General features: G+C 44.0%; 2 protein-coding genes and 1 long non-coding RNA gene across 3 annotated transcripts; all 3 read left to right on the top strand.

Moving 5' to 3' along the window:
* The first annotated feature begins 518 nt into the window (after window positions 1-518).
* Window positions 519-1,402, top strand: LOC311059464. The gene is made up of 3 exons (XR_014602167.1): window positions 519-601; window positions 999-1,164; window positions 1,310-1,402. It is a non-coding gene; the product is annotated as an uncharacterized lncRNA (long non-coding RNA).
* A 4,614-nt stretch (window positions 1,403-6,016) lies between these two features.
* On the top strand, window positions 6,017-8,891 carry LOC311059438 (acetyl-CoA carboxylase 1-like). The gene is made up of 5 exons (XM_084077367.1): window positions 6,017-6,149; window positions 7,745-7,965; window positions 8,233-8,383; window positions 8,483-8,616; window positions 8,759-8,891. The coding sequence occupies exons 2-4, from the start codon at window positions 7,946-7,948 to the stop codon at window positions 8,558-8,560; spliced, it is 249 nt and encodes an 82-aa protein (XP_083933493.1). The 5' UTR covers window positions 6,017-6,149; window positions 7,745-7,945; the 3' UTR covers window positions 8,561-8,616; window positions 8,759-8,891.
* A 174-nt stretch (window positions 8,892-9,065) lies between these two features.
* Window positions 9,066-10,151, top strand: LOC311059437 (acetyl-CoA carboxylase-like). Its single transcript, XM_084077366.1, has 4 exons — window positions 9,066-9,190; window positions 9,320-9,424; window positions 9,737-9,837; window positions 10,083-10,151. The coding sequence occupies exons 1-3, from the start codon at window positions 9,070-9,072 to the stop codon at window positions 9,772-9,774; spliced, it is 264 nt and encodes an 87-aa protein (XP_083933492.1). The 5' UTR covers window positions 9,066-9,069; the 3' UTR covers window positions 9,775-9,837; window positions 10,083-10,151.
* The last annotated feature ends 7,436 nt before the right edge of the window (window positions 10,152-17,587 follow it).

Here is a 17,587-nt window from a genome sequence, read left to right as displayed (position 1 = left end):
CTTTATTTTAAGTTGCAGGTGTATATAACATGAATATTGCTAAATAGCCATTCCAATTTCATTTGCTTACGCATTAGGGCCTGGACATGTTTCCCAATTACAAATGGCTGTGGAAACTTAATTAGACACAGATTGAATTGTAAGTGTTGTAATGCAGATGCATATTCATGTAACAATAACATGATTTGTTTTGTTCTGTTCTTTTCTCTTCCCTGAAGGCTGAGAAGATGCGCGCCCAAATCAAACGGCCTCTCTGCCCGACCGGAGGTGGTCTGACCAGCTGCTGGAGACGCTGCTGCAGATGAGCGCTAACGTCAAAGTGGTGGACATCACCGGAAAAACTCCAGGTACTCTACATGTGGTGGAATATGTTGGTGTTTTAGGAAGGACCGTACAGGAAAGTGTTGTATGGGAGAAATCAGAGGTGCATTCAGGTTGCTTTATGTCCTGTTCTGTTTGTTTTACAGATCAATCCTTATCTCTGAATTCATCTCTGAGGCAGTTGTCCCAATAATCACCCAGAAGGTGAAGATTGCTCGTGGAAATGTGGATGACTACGTCCTCACAGACGCACAGGGCAATGAAATTATCGATTGTGAAGGTAAAAGCCTTTTTAAATTACAATTTCGATTACAAAAAATAAAATCTATGTATACAGTTTAGGCATTTAGCAGACGCTCAATAATACATCAAATGCATAGAAATAGTAATCTAATAATAAAGTAATGCATAAGTAAACAAATAATGTAATAACTAATACATGCGTAAACCAAGAACTCAGCAGCGTGCATTGAAACTATATACACTATAGGATGCCAGGTCAACATATGCTGCATATATGTGCTCTGTGGTGCACCCCGTTCTAGAGTATCCATGTGTAACTCAAAGAGTGTGCAAATTTAACCATCTGGTCACCGTTATATTGAACTGATATTTGTTCCGTATTTCACTGTCCAGAGAAGAGCATCAAGTTGAACATGTTAATCCTCTCCTGTCAGATTTCCATTGGAATCCCTCTGTACCGTATCAAAGACATTAGGATGTTGTATGGGGTCGGTCCAGCCCTGGGGTGATTGTCCCATTGACTTTGAAGGTCTGGTCACGGCCCCCTCCCCTCGCGGCCACGTCATTGCATCCCGTATCACCAGCAAAAACCCTGATGAGGTATGTGCCACTGTCTCTCTCTCTCCACAACGGACGTAGAATTTATACACAGTAAAATCCTCAGTGCTACTGTCATTTATTTAACTTAAAAAAAGTCCAAATTGAAGGGGCTCTGATTAAGTATTTGTTTGATGTGTTCTTGTAGGGTTTCAAGCCGAGCTCGGGAACGGTCCAAGTGCTGAACCTCCGCAGCAATAAGAACGTTTTGTTACTTCAGCGTGGCTGAGGCTGGAGGCCTGCATGAGTTTGGACACGGCTTCTCCTGACACTGTTTCTCCTGACACTGTTTCTCCTGACACTGCTTCTCCTGACACTGCTTCTCCTGACACTGCTTCTCCTGACACTCTTCTCCTGACACTGCTTCTCCTGACACTCTTCTCCTGACACTCTTCTCCTGACACTGCTTCTCCTGACACTCTTCTCCTGACACTGCTTCTCCTGACACTCTTCTCCTGACACTGCTTCTCCTGACACTGTTTCTCCTGACACTGCTTCTCCTGACACTGCTTCTCCTGACACTGCTTCTCCTGACACTCTTCTCCTGACACTCTTCTCCTGACACTCTTCTCCTGACACTCTTCTCCTGACACTCTTCTCCTGACACTGCTTCTCCTGACACTCTTCTCCTGACACTGCTTCTCCTGACACTGTTTCTCCTGACACTGCTTCTCCTGACACTGCTTCTCCTGACACTGCTTCTCCTGACACTCTTCTCCTGACACTCTTCTCCTGACACTCTTCTCCTGACACTCTTCTCCTGACACTGCTTCTCCTGACACTCTTCTCCTGACACTCTTCTCCTGACACTCTTCTCCTGACACTCTTCTCCTGACACTCTTCTCCTGACACTCTTCTCCTGACACTGTTTCTCCTGACACTCTTCTCCTGACACTGTTTCTCCTGACACTCTTCTCCTGACACTCTTCTCCTGACACTCTTCTCCTGACACTCTTCTCCTGACACTCTTCTCCTGACACTCTTCTCCTGACACTGTTTCTCCTGACACTCTTCTCCTGACACTCTTCTCCTGACACTGTTTCTCCTGACACTCTTCTCCTGACACTCTTCTCCTGACGCTGCTTCTCCTGACACTGCTTCTCCTGACACTGCTTCTCCTGACATTACATTACATTACATTACAGTCATTTAGCAGACGCTTTTATCCAAAGCGACTTACAATAAGTGCGATCAACAAAGGTAGGGAACGAAAGCTACTAATCACCAGAGGTTATAAGTGCATTTTCTGCAATAACAAGCAACCAAGAGCATACCTAGCGCTAAGGTAAAAGTGCAATATATCAGCTACCTATTTCCTTAAACAGATGAGACAAAATAGCTAAGTCAAATGAGCAGGAGCTAAAAACAAATAATTGTATTGACTAAACAAGATCCAATAAACAATTCAACAATAAAACAAGCATTCGTACAACTAGTTAACAACAAGTAGGCCAGGCAAAGAGGAAGGGTAGTGTTTCCTGAAGAGGTGGGTTTTCAGCCTGCGGCGAAAGATGGGCAGTGACTCTGCTGTCCTGACATCAGTGGGAAGTACATTCCACCACTGTGGGGCCAGAACAGAAAAAAGTCGTGACCGTGTCGATCGACCAGAAGGACCATTGAGTGGCGGGGGAGTCAGTCGCCCCTTGGTGGCAGACCGGAGTGGTCGGGTAGGGTTGTGGGCATTGACCAATACCCGGAGGTAAGAGGGAGCTGTTCCTTTCACTGCCCTATAGGCTAGCACCAGGGTTTTAAACTGAATGCGAGCCGCTACGGGGAGCCAGTGCAGGGAACGGAGAAGGATAGTTGTGTGAGAGAACTTGGGGCGGTTGAACACCAGACGAGCCGCAGCTTTCTGAACAAGCTCCAGGGGTCTGATGGCAGATGCCGGAGCGCCAGCCAGGAGGGAGTTGCAGTAGTCCAGGCGGGAGATGACAAGAGCCTGGATGAGCACCTGGGCTGCCTTCTCCGTGAGGAAGGGCCGAATTCTCCTGATGTTGTAGAGGAGGAATCTGCAGGACCGTGTCACTGATGCGATGTTAGCCGAGAACGACAGTTGATCGTCCAGGGTCACACCCAGATTCTTCGCAGTCCGAGTTGACGTCACCACAGCGTTCTCAATGGTGATGGCCATGTCTCGGTGAGGACAGCCCTTCCCCGGGATGAACATCAGCTCGGTCTTGTCCAGGTTGAGCTTCAGGTGGTTCGTCGACATCCACTCCGAGATGTCAGCCAGACAAGCAGCAATGTGTGCCTCCACTTGTGTGTCAGAGGGGGGGAATGAGAGGATCAGCTGGGTGTCATCGGCATAGCAGTGGTAGGAAAAGCCATGGGAGCGGATGACAGCACCAAGAGATGTAGTGTAGAGAGAGAAGAGAAGAGGACCCAGAACGGAGCCTTGGGGAACCCCAGTAGTGAGCCTGTGTGGTTCTGACACAGACCCTCCCAGCTTCACCTGGTAGGAGCGACCCGTCAGGTAGGATGCAAACAGGGAGAGTGCAGAGCCTGAGACACCCATCCCCTCGAGGGTGGAGAGGAGGATCTGATGGTTCACTGTGTCGAACGCTGCAGACAGGTCCAGGAGTATCAGGACAGAGGAGAGAGAGTTCGCTCTAGCGGCATGGAGTGACTCCGCCACTGCCAGGAGGGCAGTCTCTGTCGACACTCTTCTCCTGACACTGCTTCTCCTGACACTGTTTCTCCTGACACTCTTCTCCTGACACTGCTTCTCCTGACACTGCTTCTCCTGACACTCTTCTCCTGACACTGTTTCTCCTGACACTCTTCTCCTGACACTCTTCTCCTGACACTCTTCTCCTGACACTCTTCTCCTGACACTCTTCTCCTGACACTCTTCTCCTGACACTCTTCTCCTGACACTCTTCTCCTGACACTGCTTCTCCTGACACTCTTCTCCTGACACTCTTCTCCTGACACTGCTTCTCCTGGGGAGAGAATCACGAGCGAATCAGAGGCCATTTGGTGAGTACACTCACCCTCACTGGATGATACAGTGTCAGTCAGTGAAAAATGATGGAAATGTCAATTCTGCCCTCTGTTCATGGGAGCGTTCCGTATTTGGGGCACTTGCACAATTTTTCCTACTTAAAGATGCTATCGCTGGCCTGGGCCGCAGCGTGGCGGTCCAGGCACCCTAGGCTGCAATGCCAGCCTGACAGCGCGTCGCGGGTTCGACTCCCGATCCCGACGACCTTTGCTGCGTGTCACCCCCCCCCCCCATCTCTCTCCCCATTCCCTGTCAGTCTACTGTCATCTATCAATAAAGGAAAAAAAGCCCCAAAAATATCTTTAAAAATAAATAAATAAAATGCTTTCGATTAGTACTTTTGAGAGGAGCTGCTACATTTTTCCACAGCCATTCATGAATTGAACTCAACTATGTAATAAGCTCACCATTCAACATAGCTTCAAACTGCATGCAGTGACATTAATAAGTTGTTAATGAGGTTGTTTGACTCTTTAGTCTGGGTAAGTCGGAAAGAATAGTGCAATTCCCCAAAATCCAAACTATCCCTTGAACTCTGTCACCACTTAAACCCTATATTTCAACCCTATATTCTTTGTTGACCGGGGTCCTCCAGCGGTCTAATACTTGATCGCTTCTTTTTTTCCTTCCCTCTACATCAGTGGTTTTCAACCAGTGGTCCGGGGACCACCAGTGGTCCTTGAGGGAGTACCAGGGGGTCCCGAGCGAAATTAGTTAACATAGCGTCACAATCATTTTAACCACTTAGCTTTGGCTATTCAAAAATAGCAGATCTACAAGCTCATAGCGCGGCACTCGGTGCCGCGCTATGAGCTTGTATATATATTGTGATAATATATTTGTGATATATATATTGTGATAATATATATATATTATATCTACAATATATATTGTGATTTTGCTATTTTTTAAAAATCTTGAAAAAGTGTGCATATCTTTGAATATTTATATTTTTTTTAAAGCGAACGTTAACTGATATCTTTGCTTCTGGGGGTCGCTGGCACAAAACATTTTCAAATGGTGGTCCGCGGCCAAATGTATAACAATTTAGGGGTCCTTGGCATGAAAAAGGTTGAAAACCAACTGCTCTACACTACAAATATCTTCATCTGTAATAATGACATACCCCGCATAAGGACGCTAGGGTTGATGGGTTTCTGTTTTGTATGATGTGAACGACACCCAGTGAGATTTTAACAGTTGTCTTTGTCTCTACATACTGTAGTAACATGGTGGTGGCTGTGAAGGAACTGTCTATCAGGGGGGACTTCAGGACCACTGTAGAGTACCTCATAAAGAGCTTCAGGACCACTGTAGAGTACCTCATAAAGAGCTTCAGGACCACTGTAGAGTACCTCATAAAGAGCTTCCAGCATAACCGCATTGAGACTGGCTGGCTGGACAGGCTCTTCTCAGAGAAGATGCAGGTACAGCCATATCTCCCATTTGGGGGCGACCTATGAGGGACATGTAGCATGTAGGACCACATTTCTTATGGCAGTGGTATTTTTTCAAAGACCCCCATATCTTCAGAGTTACAGACCTGTTAAGGGTCCATTCGGAACCCCCCCAAGGAACCCTGAGGGTCCCTGGACCTCACTTTGAGAACCACTGTCTTATGGCATTAAGACATCACTGTAACCTCAAGTCATTGTTGTGTTATGTGATGATGATTGTACGACATGGATCTAAAAATGTTATTTTGCCATTATGTCCCCATGCTGTGTTCTAGTCAAACAGAGTGTACGCAGTCAAGTGTGTGATTAGACTATGGTAGATGGAAGCTTGATCTGACTGGCATTGTTCTCATTGTTCTCAACACATTGAAATGACCACTTTGTTTTAGTTTTATGATAAAAACGTGTGTGTGTGCAGGGCAGGCAGAGCGTCCGGACACCATGCTGGGGATGGTGAGCGGTGCTCTCCACGTAGCCCATGTCAACCTGAGGAACAGTGTGTCCAACTTCCTGCACTCACTGGAAAGGTACAAAAAGAATAAACAAAGTACTGTCTTAACCCATTTTGGGCGGGAAGCCCTTTTTGTAACTAGACCTTTCAGGACAGGGACCCCTTTTGGGGTTGTTGTTGCTATGTACAGTACATAGCAACATACATTTTTTGTAATTATTGAAGAAATATGTTTTTCAGAAACGTAGGTCTGGATTTAGAAGGCGTTTTTAGAATGGGCCTCAGGTCTAAATGGGTGTCTGTCCACTAGAATATGAACCTGCCCCCAGAGCTGCTGATTGTCAGGATAGAAAACACACAAGCCTCACAGCTAGAAGGTCCTCGGTTCGATTCCCGCCGGGGACGCTGTGGGCATCAGTGCCCATACCCTGGGTGGGGTTGTTGAAAGGGCCTTTCTGTGTGGAGTTTGCATGTTCTCCCTGTGTCCCTTAGGGCATTGGTTCTCAAACTTTTTCTTGTCAAGGACCCCCAAATTGACACTTATTAGCCCGCGGACCCCCATTAAAAGATATGCCAGGGACCCCCATAAGAGAAGATTTTTACGGTTCTAGCAGTGATTCTCAACCATTTTAATTTCAAGGACCCCCAGTTTAACATGCATTATAGGCTACGGACCCCCATTTAATGGCATTTATACCTCTGGGACCCCAATTCATATTGTAAAAATCAATGTTAACTTAACTCTGAGAGTGTACAAATGGAACGGTTCCTTTTGTACACTCTCTGAGTTACAGACCTGTAAGGGTCCATTTGGTTCCTATCCATCATTTAGCTGGGGACCCCCTGGAACCCCCTCAAGTACCCCTGGGGGTCCCCGGACCCCACTTTGAGAACCAATGCCTTATGGTAGGTAGGTATCCTCACAAAAAAACATGCAGTAATCCTGGTCTCTATACTGCCTCCCCCTGGTGATGGAGGGGAAAGGAACTGGTTGGAATAACGTGTTCCTTCCACAAACTACGTCCAACCGGGGAATTTCCCCCCTGTCAGGTGATAAGAAGCGGCTTGCTAGCTCCTCATGCATTGAAGGAGGCATTGAGCTCAGTTCTGGGCTCTCCCTAGGCTGGGAGAGTAGCGGCCAGGATTACATAGACAATTGGCACTGGTAGAAAAAATGGGTTACAAAATTGTGGGATTGAAAAAAGGATAGAAAACACATCCACTGAGCATCAGGGTGGCACAGCGGTGAAGTTCCTGCCCACCACTGCAGAGACTAGGGGTTTGAATCCTCCACGGTGCATCCGGCTTGGCCAGGCTCTCCAGCAAACACAATTTCTATCGCTACACTAGTGACTCCTACAGGTTGGCCGGAGCCTGTTCAGCCGGGTGTGAAACCGAGAGGAATGGCATGTTCCACCACATGCGTTACGTACAGCCCCCTGGTGAAACTCCTCACTGTCGGGTGAAAATAAATGGCTGGCGACTCCATGTGTATTGAATTAGGCACATGGTTGTCTGCAGCCTCCCACATGACCAAATGTAGGGGTTGGCAGTGACAGGGACTACACAAGAGGGGAAAAACGTTGAATCGGCATAATGACCAAATTGGGAAAAGGGGGAATATAAATAACCGCACCCACTAACACACACATCTCCCACTGTCTTTGCCAGAGGTCAGGTGTTACCTGCACACACGCTCCTCAACACGGTGGATGTGGAGCTGATCTATGAAGGCCGTGGCGTGACGTGACAGTCTCCCAACTCCTACGTGCTCATCATGAACCATGCATCTGCCGAGGTGTATGTCCATCGCCTCAGCGCCTGAGGCCTTCTGCTCTCATATGACGGCAGCAGCTGTACCACCTACTGTACATGAAAGAGGAGGTGGACGGGTACATTGCTGTTTAATGTTTAGAACCTCAATGAACCTTCATCGTATGACGCTGTGGCATGCTGAAAATAGCCGATCTGCAAGCTCACAACACGTCGACTCGCACCCCGGCGCGTTGGGAGCTTGCAGATTGCCTATTTTTGGGGGGTGACCAATTCCTGTTGACTTTTTGGGGCATTTTGTGCACAATCCTCCCTGCCATTCTGATTTGTATATACAATATTCAATGGTTAAACTTGGTTAGTACTGTTTTTTTTGTATTTTGCAGGTATCCCATCACTATCGGGAACACGACTTGTGTTTTTGAGAAGGAGAATGACCCGTCGCTGCTGCGCTCGCCCTCGGCAGGAAAACTCATCCAGTACACTGTAGAGGACGGTGGGCACGTGTTCTCTGGCCAGTGCTATACTGAGATGGAGGTGTGATATCCAAATGAAAGAGCATTAACGGCAAATTCGCCCTAATTTCATGGACATGAATGTATAGATGTAAACTGCATTAACATGTGTGTTTTCCAGGTGATGAAGATGGTGATGACTCTGACCGCTTCAGAGTCTGGTTGTATTCATTATGTGAGAGGGCCGGGGCTGCACTAGAGCCTGGCTGCGTCATTGCCAAGCTCCAACTGGACGACCCCAGCAGAGAGCAGCAGGTATATTATGTGGACTACGCCTGTTCTTGTGTCATTGCCGATCTACAAGCCTGTGAGCTTGTATGTTCACCTATTTCGGCATCCCCAGAATAGGGACGCTAGGGTTCATATGCTCCTCTAACTATGTGTTTTTGTCCCTAAGGCGGAGCTGCACACAGGGGCCCTGCCCACTATCCAGGCTGTAGCATTGAGAGGGGAGAAGCTACACAGAGTGTTCCACAGTACACTGGACCACCTGATCCACATCATGAATGGCTACTGCCTGCCCGAACCCTTCTTCTGCATCACGGTCCGAGTTCACGCGTGCACAAGAAACAAACACCTACCTAGCTAACAGTACAGTGGTTGATAAACATGCTGTTCTTTCTATCTCCCCAGCTTAGGGAGCGGGTGGAGAGGCTGATGAAGACCATGCGAGATCCCTCCTTGCCAGTGTTGGAGCTGCAGGACATCATGACCAGTGTGTCTGGTCGCATTCTCCCTGCTGTTGAGAAGGCTGTCAAGAAAGACACGACACAGTATGTCAGCAACATAACCTCAGTGCTGTGCCAGTTCCCAAGCCAGCACCCAGCAGGTAATGCACGAGCGCTCGTTTCTAAATGAGGCTTTATATTTATTCACATGATTCAGACAGGTTCTTTCTTACTTCAAATCAAGACAAATGGTTTAATTATGAACATGGAATGTTATCCCTCATTTCCAGATCGCCAACATCCTCGACAGCCATGCTGCTACTCTGAACAGGAAGTCAGAGAGAGAGAGAGAGAGGTCTTCTTCATGAACACTCAGAGCATTGTGCAGTTCAGAAGTGAGTATATCCTAGGATATACTAGCGCTCTTTCTGCCCGTCATCCTCCACCCTTCACATATCATCATTTTGAAGCTTAGGCTACTTAGGCGACTAACCAAGGGACAATGTGAAGACCTGTTGAGTGTTGTTCAAGTGTTCAAGTGTGTATTTGCACTTCGTGAAGAAAAAAAAGCTGACATGGCCAACGTGCTCAACTACATATTCTCCCACGCCCAAGTTCCCAAAAATAATCTCCTGGTCACAAGTTGGTGTACAAATTGAATGAACACTGGGGATTTGACTGTGTACGTTGTCCTCTTGCGTGTCTAGGACCAGCTGTGTGGGCGAGATCCCACCCTCGTCGATGACCATCCTGACCCAGCTCACCCAGCTCAGCAAGACGACCAACGCCATTCAGCTGAATGAAAATGGTATGTGGCTACAGCACACATACAAAGATGCCCCATGTGAAACCGTTAAGTCACCACTTAATCATTAAGGGGTGACTTAGCAGGATGCATTAAGGTTTAATGCATCCTGCAGCAGCTATATTACACACACACACACACACACACACACACACACACACACACACACACACGCAATGCATGCATGCTCCATCAGCTGTGTAGACTTCATCTTATGTCTTACCTTGTCTTTTGTATGTTTTTTACAGGACTGTTCAAGTCTCTGAAGTGGTCAATGAAAGGCTTCGAACCTTAATGGTTGTTACAGTGCGCTTTTTCGAGGCAGAAGCTCTACTGCCCATTATGCCCAAGAAGGTGAAGTTTGCCACAGGATGCAATGAGGACTATGTCAAACAGGCAGTGGCACCAGAGGAGGGCCAGAAAAAGGTGTTGGATGACAAAACAGATTGTAAAATGTGGGCATTTAGCAGATGCTCTTTTTCAGACTGCGAGCAAATATGACAGTTTAGCCGGTGAATTTGAAAGACGCATGCATGAATGCTTCTTCTATCTAACCATTTGCAAAACGTGTCAGTTCAAGAACTGACATGTACCAGGTGCAGGTACTGAGGGTCCGTATTGTAGACCTGCCAGAATTATCCAATGGCCTAGAAGACGCCACTGTGGCCATCAAAGAGTTTTAATTTTCTATTGTCAGGCTGTGGCCATGGTTGTTGCCCATCTCTGCCACTTGTATGAAAACCACAGTTTGATATTCACTTGCTTATTTCATATATAGTATTTTAACATAACTGGCTGCACTTTTGAGTAAGTATGCACTATAATCCTGCTTCACTGCTTCACCTGTTTTTCACTCCCGAAAGCTTGTTCTCAAAGTTTAAACTTGATCTGCTAATGATTTGTGAAATGTTTCAGTTCCAGAACTGCAGGCACTGAGGCAGCATGTGGGCGACCTCAATCACTCTGCTGGGACAGATTTGACAAATTTAAGTAAAGACCTCACCCAAGTTTTTGCGATAAACAAATGGTATGTTGTAATGCAAATGAGCTGAAAGTAGTGGCAGTATAACTATGATCTATGGTCTCTTCACTTGACTCTACAGATGTACAGATATTTCCAGACATTCTGACATTCTGCATTTGGGCAAGGCCCGTTCTCCCGCTCTGCAATACAGACACGACACCCGACCAGGCGTTTAGAGCAGGAGGACAGCATGGGCTGTGTCATTGTTTCTGTTTAGAAAAAGAAAGAAAAAATACACGCAAGAAAAACACACATTTTATCATTTATCATTGATATTATACACACATTTTTCAGTGTCCACACCAGCCATAACTGGTGTGGACTAGTCTAGGTGGACAAATGTCCGTCTTGTGACATGATGTCATCAATAGATACAATTTTGGTTTGATAAAAAGTTGGGTTTGAAAATCAGACATTTATCTATGCTAGTATGGATAGCTGACTCCTTTCATATTTGTTGAATGATTTTTGATTGTCTTTGTTTTATTTCCTGAAAAGCAAAGTCTTAACATTTTATTTACTTGTCTCTCAATCCATATTTTTTTCTTTTACGTCAAAATTTTATATACAGTCAATATATTTTAACCGTTCAAGCCAGTTGTCACAACACTAATTCCAATACTATATTGGATTATTACTGTGTTACCGATGCAAAATGGAAACAATACCTCTGCAGAGCAGGCAGGCAAATGCCTGTTTGGCAACCGGTGCCTGTGGTTCCACCAGCTCCTGGGTAGCAGACACTACACCTTGAATTTTCTGTGTGACCTATTGCAGGCCTTGAGCTCCATCTAGAAGGTCGCCCACATGCTGCCTCAGGGACTGCAGTTCGGACGGCTCAGTTTCTGGAACTGAGACATTTCACAAATCATTAGCAGATCAAGTTTAAGCTTTGAGAACAAACATTCTGGAGTGAAAAACAGGTGAAGCAGGATTATAGTGCATACTTAAGCACTTGACAGACTTAATGCTGCTGTGAAAAAAATGACAATACAATCTTAGGCCTACTGCATGCCTTATGGTTTAAGTTGCATTGCACAGCCATCAGTTTGTAAGCAAGAAATATCCCTGATATTAGACATAGAGGAACAATTTCTCTTATTGATGGAGTGATTCAAATTCAACAGCTAAAAACTCACTCAACAGTAGCTCTATTTTGTTTTACAATACCCGACTGTGTCTTTCGCACCACTACCTGAAGGCCGTTTCATCCACAGCCAGCACCTTCCTGGCATTTTTGCTTCCAGTAGCTGGACCCTACATTGAGAATAATGCAGAGTCAAGATAGCACATTTAAGAAGGTGCTCATTTACTAATGACACTAATTTCAGATCATTTTAATTACAACATTCAGTAATGCATATATGAGCACAAATGACATGAGGATTGACCTGTAAAACAAACAATAGTTAAGTAAGCCAAGCTAAGACAACATGTAGTCTACACTGCAGTGAATCATGTTGTCTAGCGACAGACCAAAGTGAGACTTATGCACTTGACAGACTTTATGCTGCTGTGAGAAACGTGGGATTAAACTAACACATTAAAGTAACTGTTTTCCTGTTCTCTGTTATACATTATAGTTCCTAAGTACAGTAACCAGGTTAAAGTTACTAAAGTTAAAAAAAATGGCATTACTTGGGTGAGGCCTTCACTGAAATCTGTCATGCACGTCCCAGCAGAGTGATTCAAATTCAACAGCTAAGAAGTATCACAGTAGCTCTCACTCTCGATAAAGCATATGTTAATTCCAAATATTAACACCTCAGTCTACAGTCTTTCTATGCTTATGTGTTCACTAATGATTATTTGTCCTAGTGTCTATGCTGACCTGGTCTTGGCTAGACACCTGTCACTCCCCTTCTCAGCTCATGTGTGATTAGAGCCTGACACTATAAAGAGGAGCTGTAGCCAGCTCTCGGCTATTCCCCCCAGCACCCCAGCAGAGCACAAGAGTTTATTGGTTCCCTTGACTATTTGTACTTTCTTTATTTCAGTTACGATGGGCTGATTGTAAGTGTTTTTAATGTTTGGTATGATTTTCGTTATTGGTTACTTTGTACTTTGTGTTTTGGTAGTTCATGGGAGTCTGGTGAAAGGACACAATTGTAACTTTAATTAGAAATATAAATAAAGATTCTTTATGTAACTGCTGTCCCTTCAGACTCAGTGATAAGATTTGGTTTTAAATATACTTATTTTCAGGTTTGTGTTTGCTAACAATGTGTGTTAACATAATTTATACACTAGTCTTGACTTTCTGTTCTGATTCAGATTACACAAACTTTGATGAATGTAACCGATATAGGGTGATGAGTTGAACAAAGGGGCTTTGAGGAATGTTCAGGATGATCTATACAAGACCATAGATGTAATATAGTTGGATGTTTACATGATATGATTAGACGGCGGACAAGTTTCAAATAACTTGATCATTGAGAGACAAATCCTTTAAGGTGTGCATCTTTTTTTGTATATTCATTTCATATATTCATTCTGTAGATTTATTATTCACTGTAACACCTAATACAAGGGCACAGAAATGTGTCAGTCATAGGGGTCTTAAACGTTTTCAGGCCAGGGACCCCTGTTGGGGGGTGGTACAGCATATATTGTATAATGCAGGGGTCTTCAACGTTTTCAGGCCAAGGACCCCCTAGCTGAGAGAGAGAGAGATGAAGCAGGGACCCCCTCTATATTGTATAGAATGGTGTTTCAGATATACTTTTGCTGCTCTTTTCTCCCTCTACACCTAATAACTCTTTGCCAAAAATAGCCGATCTACATTCCGATCTACTATTCTCCTCAGAAAATGGATGCTAGGGTTCAAGATTTGGCGGACCCCCTGTAGTAACTCTGAGGACCCCCTAGGGGTCCCGGACCCCCTGTTGAAGATCCCTGGTATAATGTATAACATTGTGTTTCATATGTATAGACATACGTACCATGTTGTGCATTCAAGCTATTCAAATAATAGATTAATATATTCATTCATATCCACTGCCATTAGTAAACATACTTTACTAACTGAGAAGAATGTAATACTATCAACAATCTACCACACTTTAAGTATATTTTGATGCCGATACTTTTGTACTTTTACTCAAGTACATTTTCATTACCAGACTTGTACTTGTAACAGAGTGTTTCTACAATTGCAGTATTGATATAATTGATTCATTGATATTCATTGTTAAATAAATATTACAATGTATGTCTATTATTATTATTATTATTATTATTATTATTATTATTATTATTATTGCTGTTATATATTTCGCTAACTTCTTCTCTTTAACTTTTAAATGAGTGAAATGACGTTTGCATTGAAAAAAAATGTATCTATTTTTGGTTCGTGCGCATGTGCGTGCTTGTAATAGCGTGTGTGTGTGTGTGTGTGTGTGGGGGGGGGGGGGGGGGAGGGGGGCGGGGCTTGTGTCTTGTCCGTGTCCTGTTTGTGTGTGCACGTCATAGAGTTGTTTGGGTACGTGCGCATGTGCGTGCGTGTAACAGCGTGCGTGTGTGTGTGGGCGGTGGGGGGGGGGGCTGTGCTTGCGTACACGCGAGAGGGCATTCCCGGGGATGCCCTCTTGCATGTACGCATGTCTGCTTGTCAGACCAATCACAGCCCTTGCTGTGTTGTCCCTCCCCTTAACTACGTCGCTCTTGCAGAGCTCGGCTCAGTTCTCAAGGTTTACAGAACTGAGGCTAGGTCGCTCGATACTAGGTCTCTCCGGTCGATGATAGATTACTATTGGAAACTGTTCTACTTGATTTCGGTTCATATATCACTGATCTACTTTCATTTCATCGTCTTTTGTCTGAGGTGAGTAATATTACTTGATATATACTTTTTTCCCGCCTTTATTACTTTATTTTTATGTTTTCCCGCCTTTTTTGGACTACATGAACGTTCAGATTTCAAACACAGTTTTTGCCCCATGGCCACGGATGTTATCATTATGTACGGGCCCTCAGAAATAGCCGTATCTTCCGTATTGTTCAATAAAAAGCATTTTAATCCGATCGGTGGCCATTTGCTCATAGCTGGCACACTCTATCAGAGTGCAGTACACCTACCAACCGATGGGTAATGCAGTTGAAAGCACAAGGCGGACATGCTGAGAAAATGGCCACCGATCGGATTAAAATGCTTTTTATTGAACAATACTGAAGATACAGTTACTTCTGAGGGCTCGAACAGAATTGTCACATCCGTGGCCATGGAGGTAAGAACTTTATATTTGAAATGTGAACGTTTATGTACATGTACGGGCCTTAAATGAATTAAGTACAAACGCCAGGTTACGTTTGTTTCAGGCCCCAGGACTCTGTTGGCTTGTTTTCATAAACTTATGTCACAATCGACCTGTCCATAACAATTCATTATACAACGCAGAATGCAGCTTTTAATCAACATTGCATTTGTTATATCTTGTCTGTTAAAATTGAGCTTGTAGATCTGCTAAAACTAACTTTAAGCAGCCTCTGAAACTGGGTTAAAACTAACGGCTATAAACGTATGCCTACAACTTCCGCATGGCAGTGAGGTAAATGATTACATTATCAACAGTATTGCTATCATGTTTATGTATTTACCAGGGACACAGTGCACATTAATCAACATGTTGGTTTTCACATCCGTGTAATGAACCAGAGTTAGCCAGAAGCTAGCTTTCATCTGTAGTCCCTGAGCAGGCTGTTAAAAGTGCTGATATAATAACTATCCATACAAAAACGGTTGTATCAATACCATACAAGACCAGTAGACATAGTACAGGAGACAGAACAATGATATTTTATATGTTGGTGGACTTTACTGAGACAATGGCAAACAACGTGGCTTTGACTCAGTATAGAGTAACATGAGTTTAACTCTAGAAGGAGATGCTGTTGTAATTTGACTGTTTTACTAGCAGTAAATAGACATTCATTTGACGCACTGTTTGGTTCAACAAGTGTTTATCTGCACCGAGCATTGTACTGGGTTGACTAATGTTAGAGGACGCCGTGGCTTTGTTGTTTGTTGTTGTTTCTCTCGCTGAACCTGGCAACTTGCCATGTCCGCTTATTGTAAGCGGATGGTCGCGCTTCTTTTGGGGCTTGTTTTGGGGTTGAAAAGGACCGTAATGAGAGTAGACGGTACACGGTTGGTCATACCGTGTCGGTCGCGCACGCGCGCCACTCTCAATTGTATATTAGGATCATCATATTTATGATTATGTGTCCACATTTGCCTCTAAATTGTGGAGAAACTGTCGATGCGGAACCAAACTGTCAAGCAATTGTTTCCGCCCAGACACGTTTCACTGTCGCACATGTCGAAAATAGCAGATCTACAAGCTCACAACGCGTCGCTGTGAGCTTGTAGATCGGCTATTTTCAAATAGACTATGTATGAAATAAGGCTAAAGTGGTTAAGGTATGTTTTATAATGTAATAATTTATATCTTAAAAGTAACTTGTAACTAAAGTTTTCAAATAATTGTAGTGGAGTAAAAGTACAATATTTGCCTCTGAGATGTAGTGGAGTAGAAGTAAAAGTATTGGAAATTGGAAATACTCAAGTAAAGTAGAAATACCTCAAAATTGTAGGCAAATAGGTTTTATAAAATGTTCATGAATAGGAATTAATATTCACATTATATTCATGAATAACTTTGGTTAACTAGAACACTGACGTGACTTACTTGTAAATCTATGCCCACATCAAGACTTTATTTTAGTCTAAATATTTGTCCCTTCCTGCTCCAACTTAGAAGGACAGAATTGTGTAAAGTGGGCAGGGATCACGGTGTAATCTATTGGTTGCTTCATGCCAGTGTTAGACTTGATTTAAGAAGTAGTGCTTTTCCAGTCAGAAGACAGATTGAAAGAAGCTGTCTGATTCAGTACACACTGTGCTTTTTATATCGTCAAAATTGCCTTCTGGTGTCCAGATGCTTCAGTTATCACAAAACAGCTGAATGCCGTAAATAAATCCCCTCTTCTTTATTCTTTGCTTTTTCATTTAGCAAGGATTTTAAGGATGCACGATTTTGGCCGATATCCAATTACCGATTATTTTCTTGGTCAAATGAATCAATACGGCTATTTCTCTTTTCGTCTATTACTGTTATAGCCTACCCTGATTTGTTTTTCCCTGCATCAGGCTTATTACAGTTATTCATTTAATATTATGTCGCAGATTGAAGGGAAGATGGAAATATTCTTTCCTAAGGGCGATCTTAAACACTAAGTGTTTACACCAGTGGTTCTCAAACTTTTTCATGTCAAGGACCCCCAAAATTATATGTATTTGGCCGCGGACCCCCATCCAAAAACATTTTGTTACAGGGACCCCCAGAAGCAAAGATTTGAGTTACAAATGTTCGCTTAAAAATATATATATTCAAAGATTTGCACAAATTTTCAATATCTTTAAAAAATAGCAGATCTACAAGCTCATAGCGTGGCACTCGGTGCCGCGCTATGAGCTTGTATATCTGCTATTTTTGAATAGCCAAAGTATAAAAGGTCATAATTATTCTGATGCTATATTTACACATTTTGCTGGGTACCCCCTGGAACACCCTCAAGTACCCCTGGGGGTCCCCGGACCCCACTTTGAGAACCAATGGTTTACACAACATGACCGGCACTTTGGCTACCATAGTCTGTTGGACACCTGTAAGGGGGAGGAGGAGAGTTTGCTTGTTTGGACAGCAGCATAATTCCCCATGTTCATCA

Source organism: Gymnoscopelus microlampas (genome assembly GCF_963454915.1).
Source record: "Gymnoscopelus microlampas genome assembly, chromosome: 14".
Taxonomy (NCBI): domain Eukaryota; kingdom Metazoa; phylum Chordata; class Actinopteri; order Myctophiformes; family Myctophidae; genus Gymnoscopelus; species Gymnoscopelus microlampas.
Note: the sequence above shows the minus strand (reverse complement) of the source record. Positions and strands in the feature narration are given on the sequence as shown.

What these genes read in the sequence shown, in the direction of transcription:
- LOC311059438 (XM_084077367.1), top strand. Translation starts at nt 7,946, where the DNA reads ATGAAAGAGGAGGTGGACGG. An exon ending in ATGAAAGAGGAGGTGGACGG is followed by an intron (nt 7,966 to 8,232) that starts GTACATTGCTGT and finishes TGTATTTTGCAG; the next exon opens with GTATCCCATCACTATCGGGA. An exon ending in AGTGCTATACTGAGATGGAG is followed by an intron (nt 8,384 to 8,482) that starts GTGTGATATCCA and finishes TGTGTTTTCCAG; the next exon opens with GTGATGAAGATGGTGATGAC.
- LOC311059437 (XM_084077366.1), top strand. Translation starts at nt 9,070, where the DNA reads ATGACCAGTGTGTCTGGTCGCATTCTCCCTGCTGTTGAGAAGGCTGTC. An exon ending in CCCAAGCCAGCACCCAGCAG is followed by an intron (nt 9,191 to 9,319) that starts GTAATGCACGAG and finishes CCTCATTTCCAG; the next exon opens with ATCGCCAACATCCTCGACAG. An exon ending in GAGCATTGTGCAGTTCAGAA is followed by an intron (nt 9,425 to 9,736) that starts GTGAGTATATCC and finishes TTGCGTGTCTAG; the next exon opens with GACCAGCTGTGTGGGCGAGA.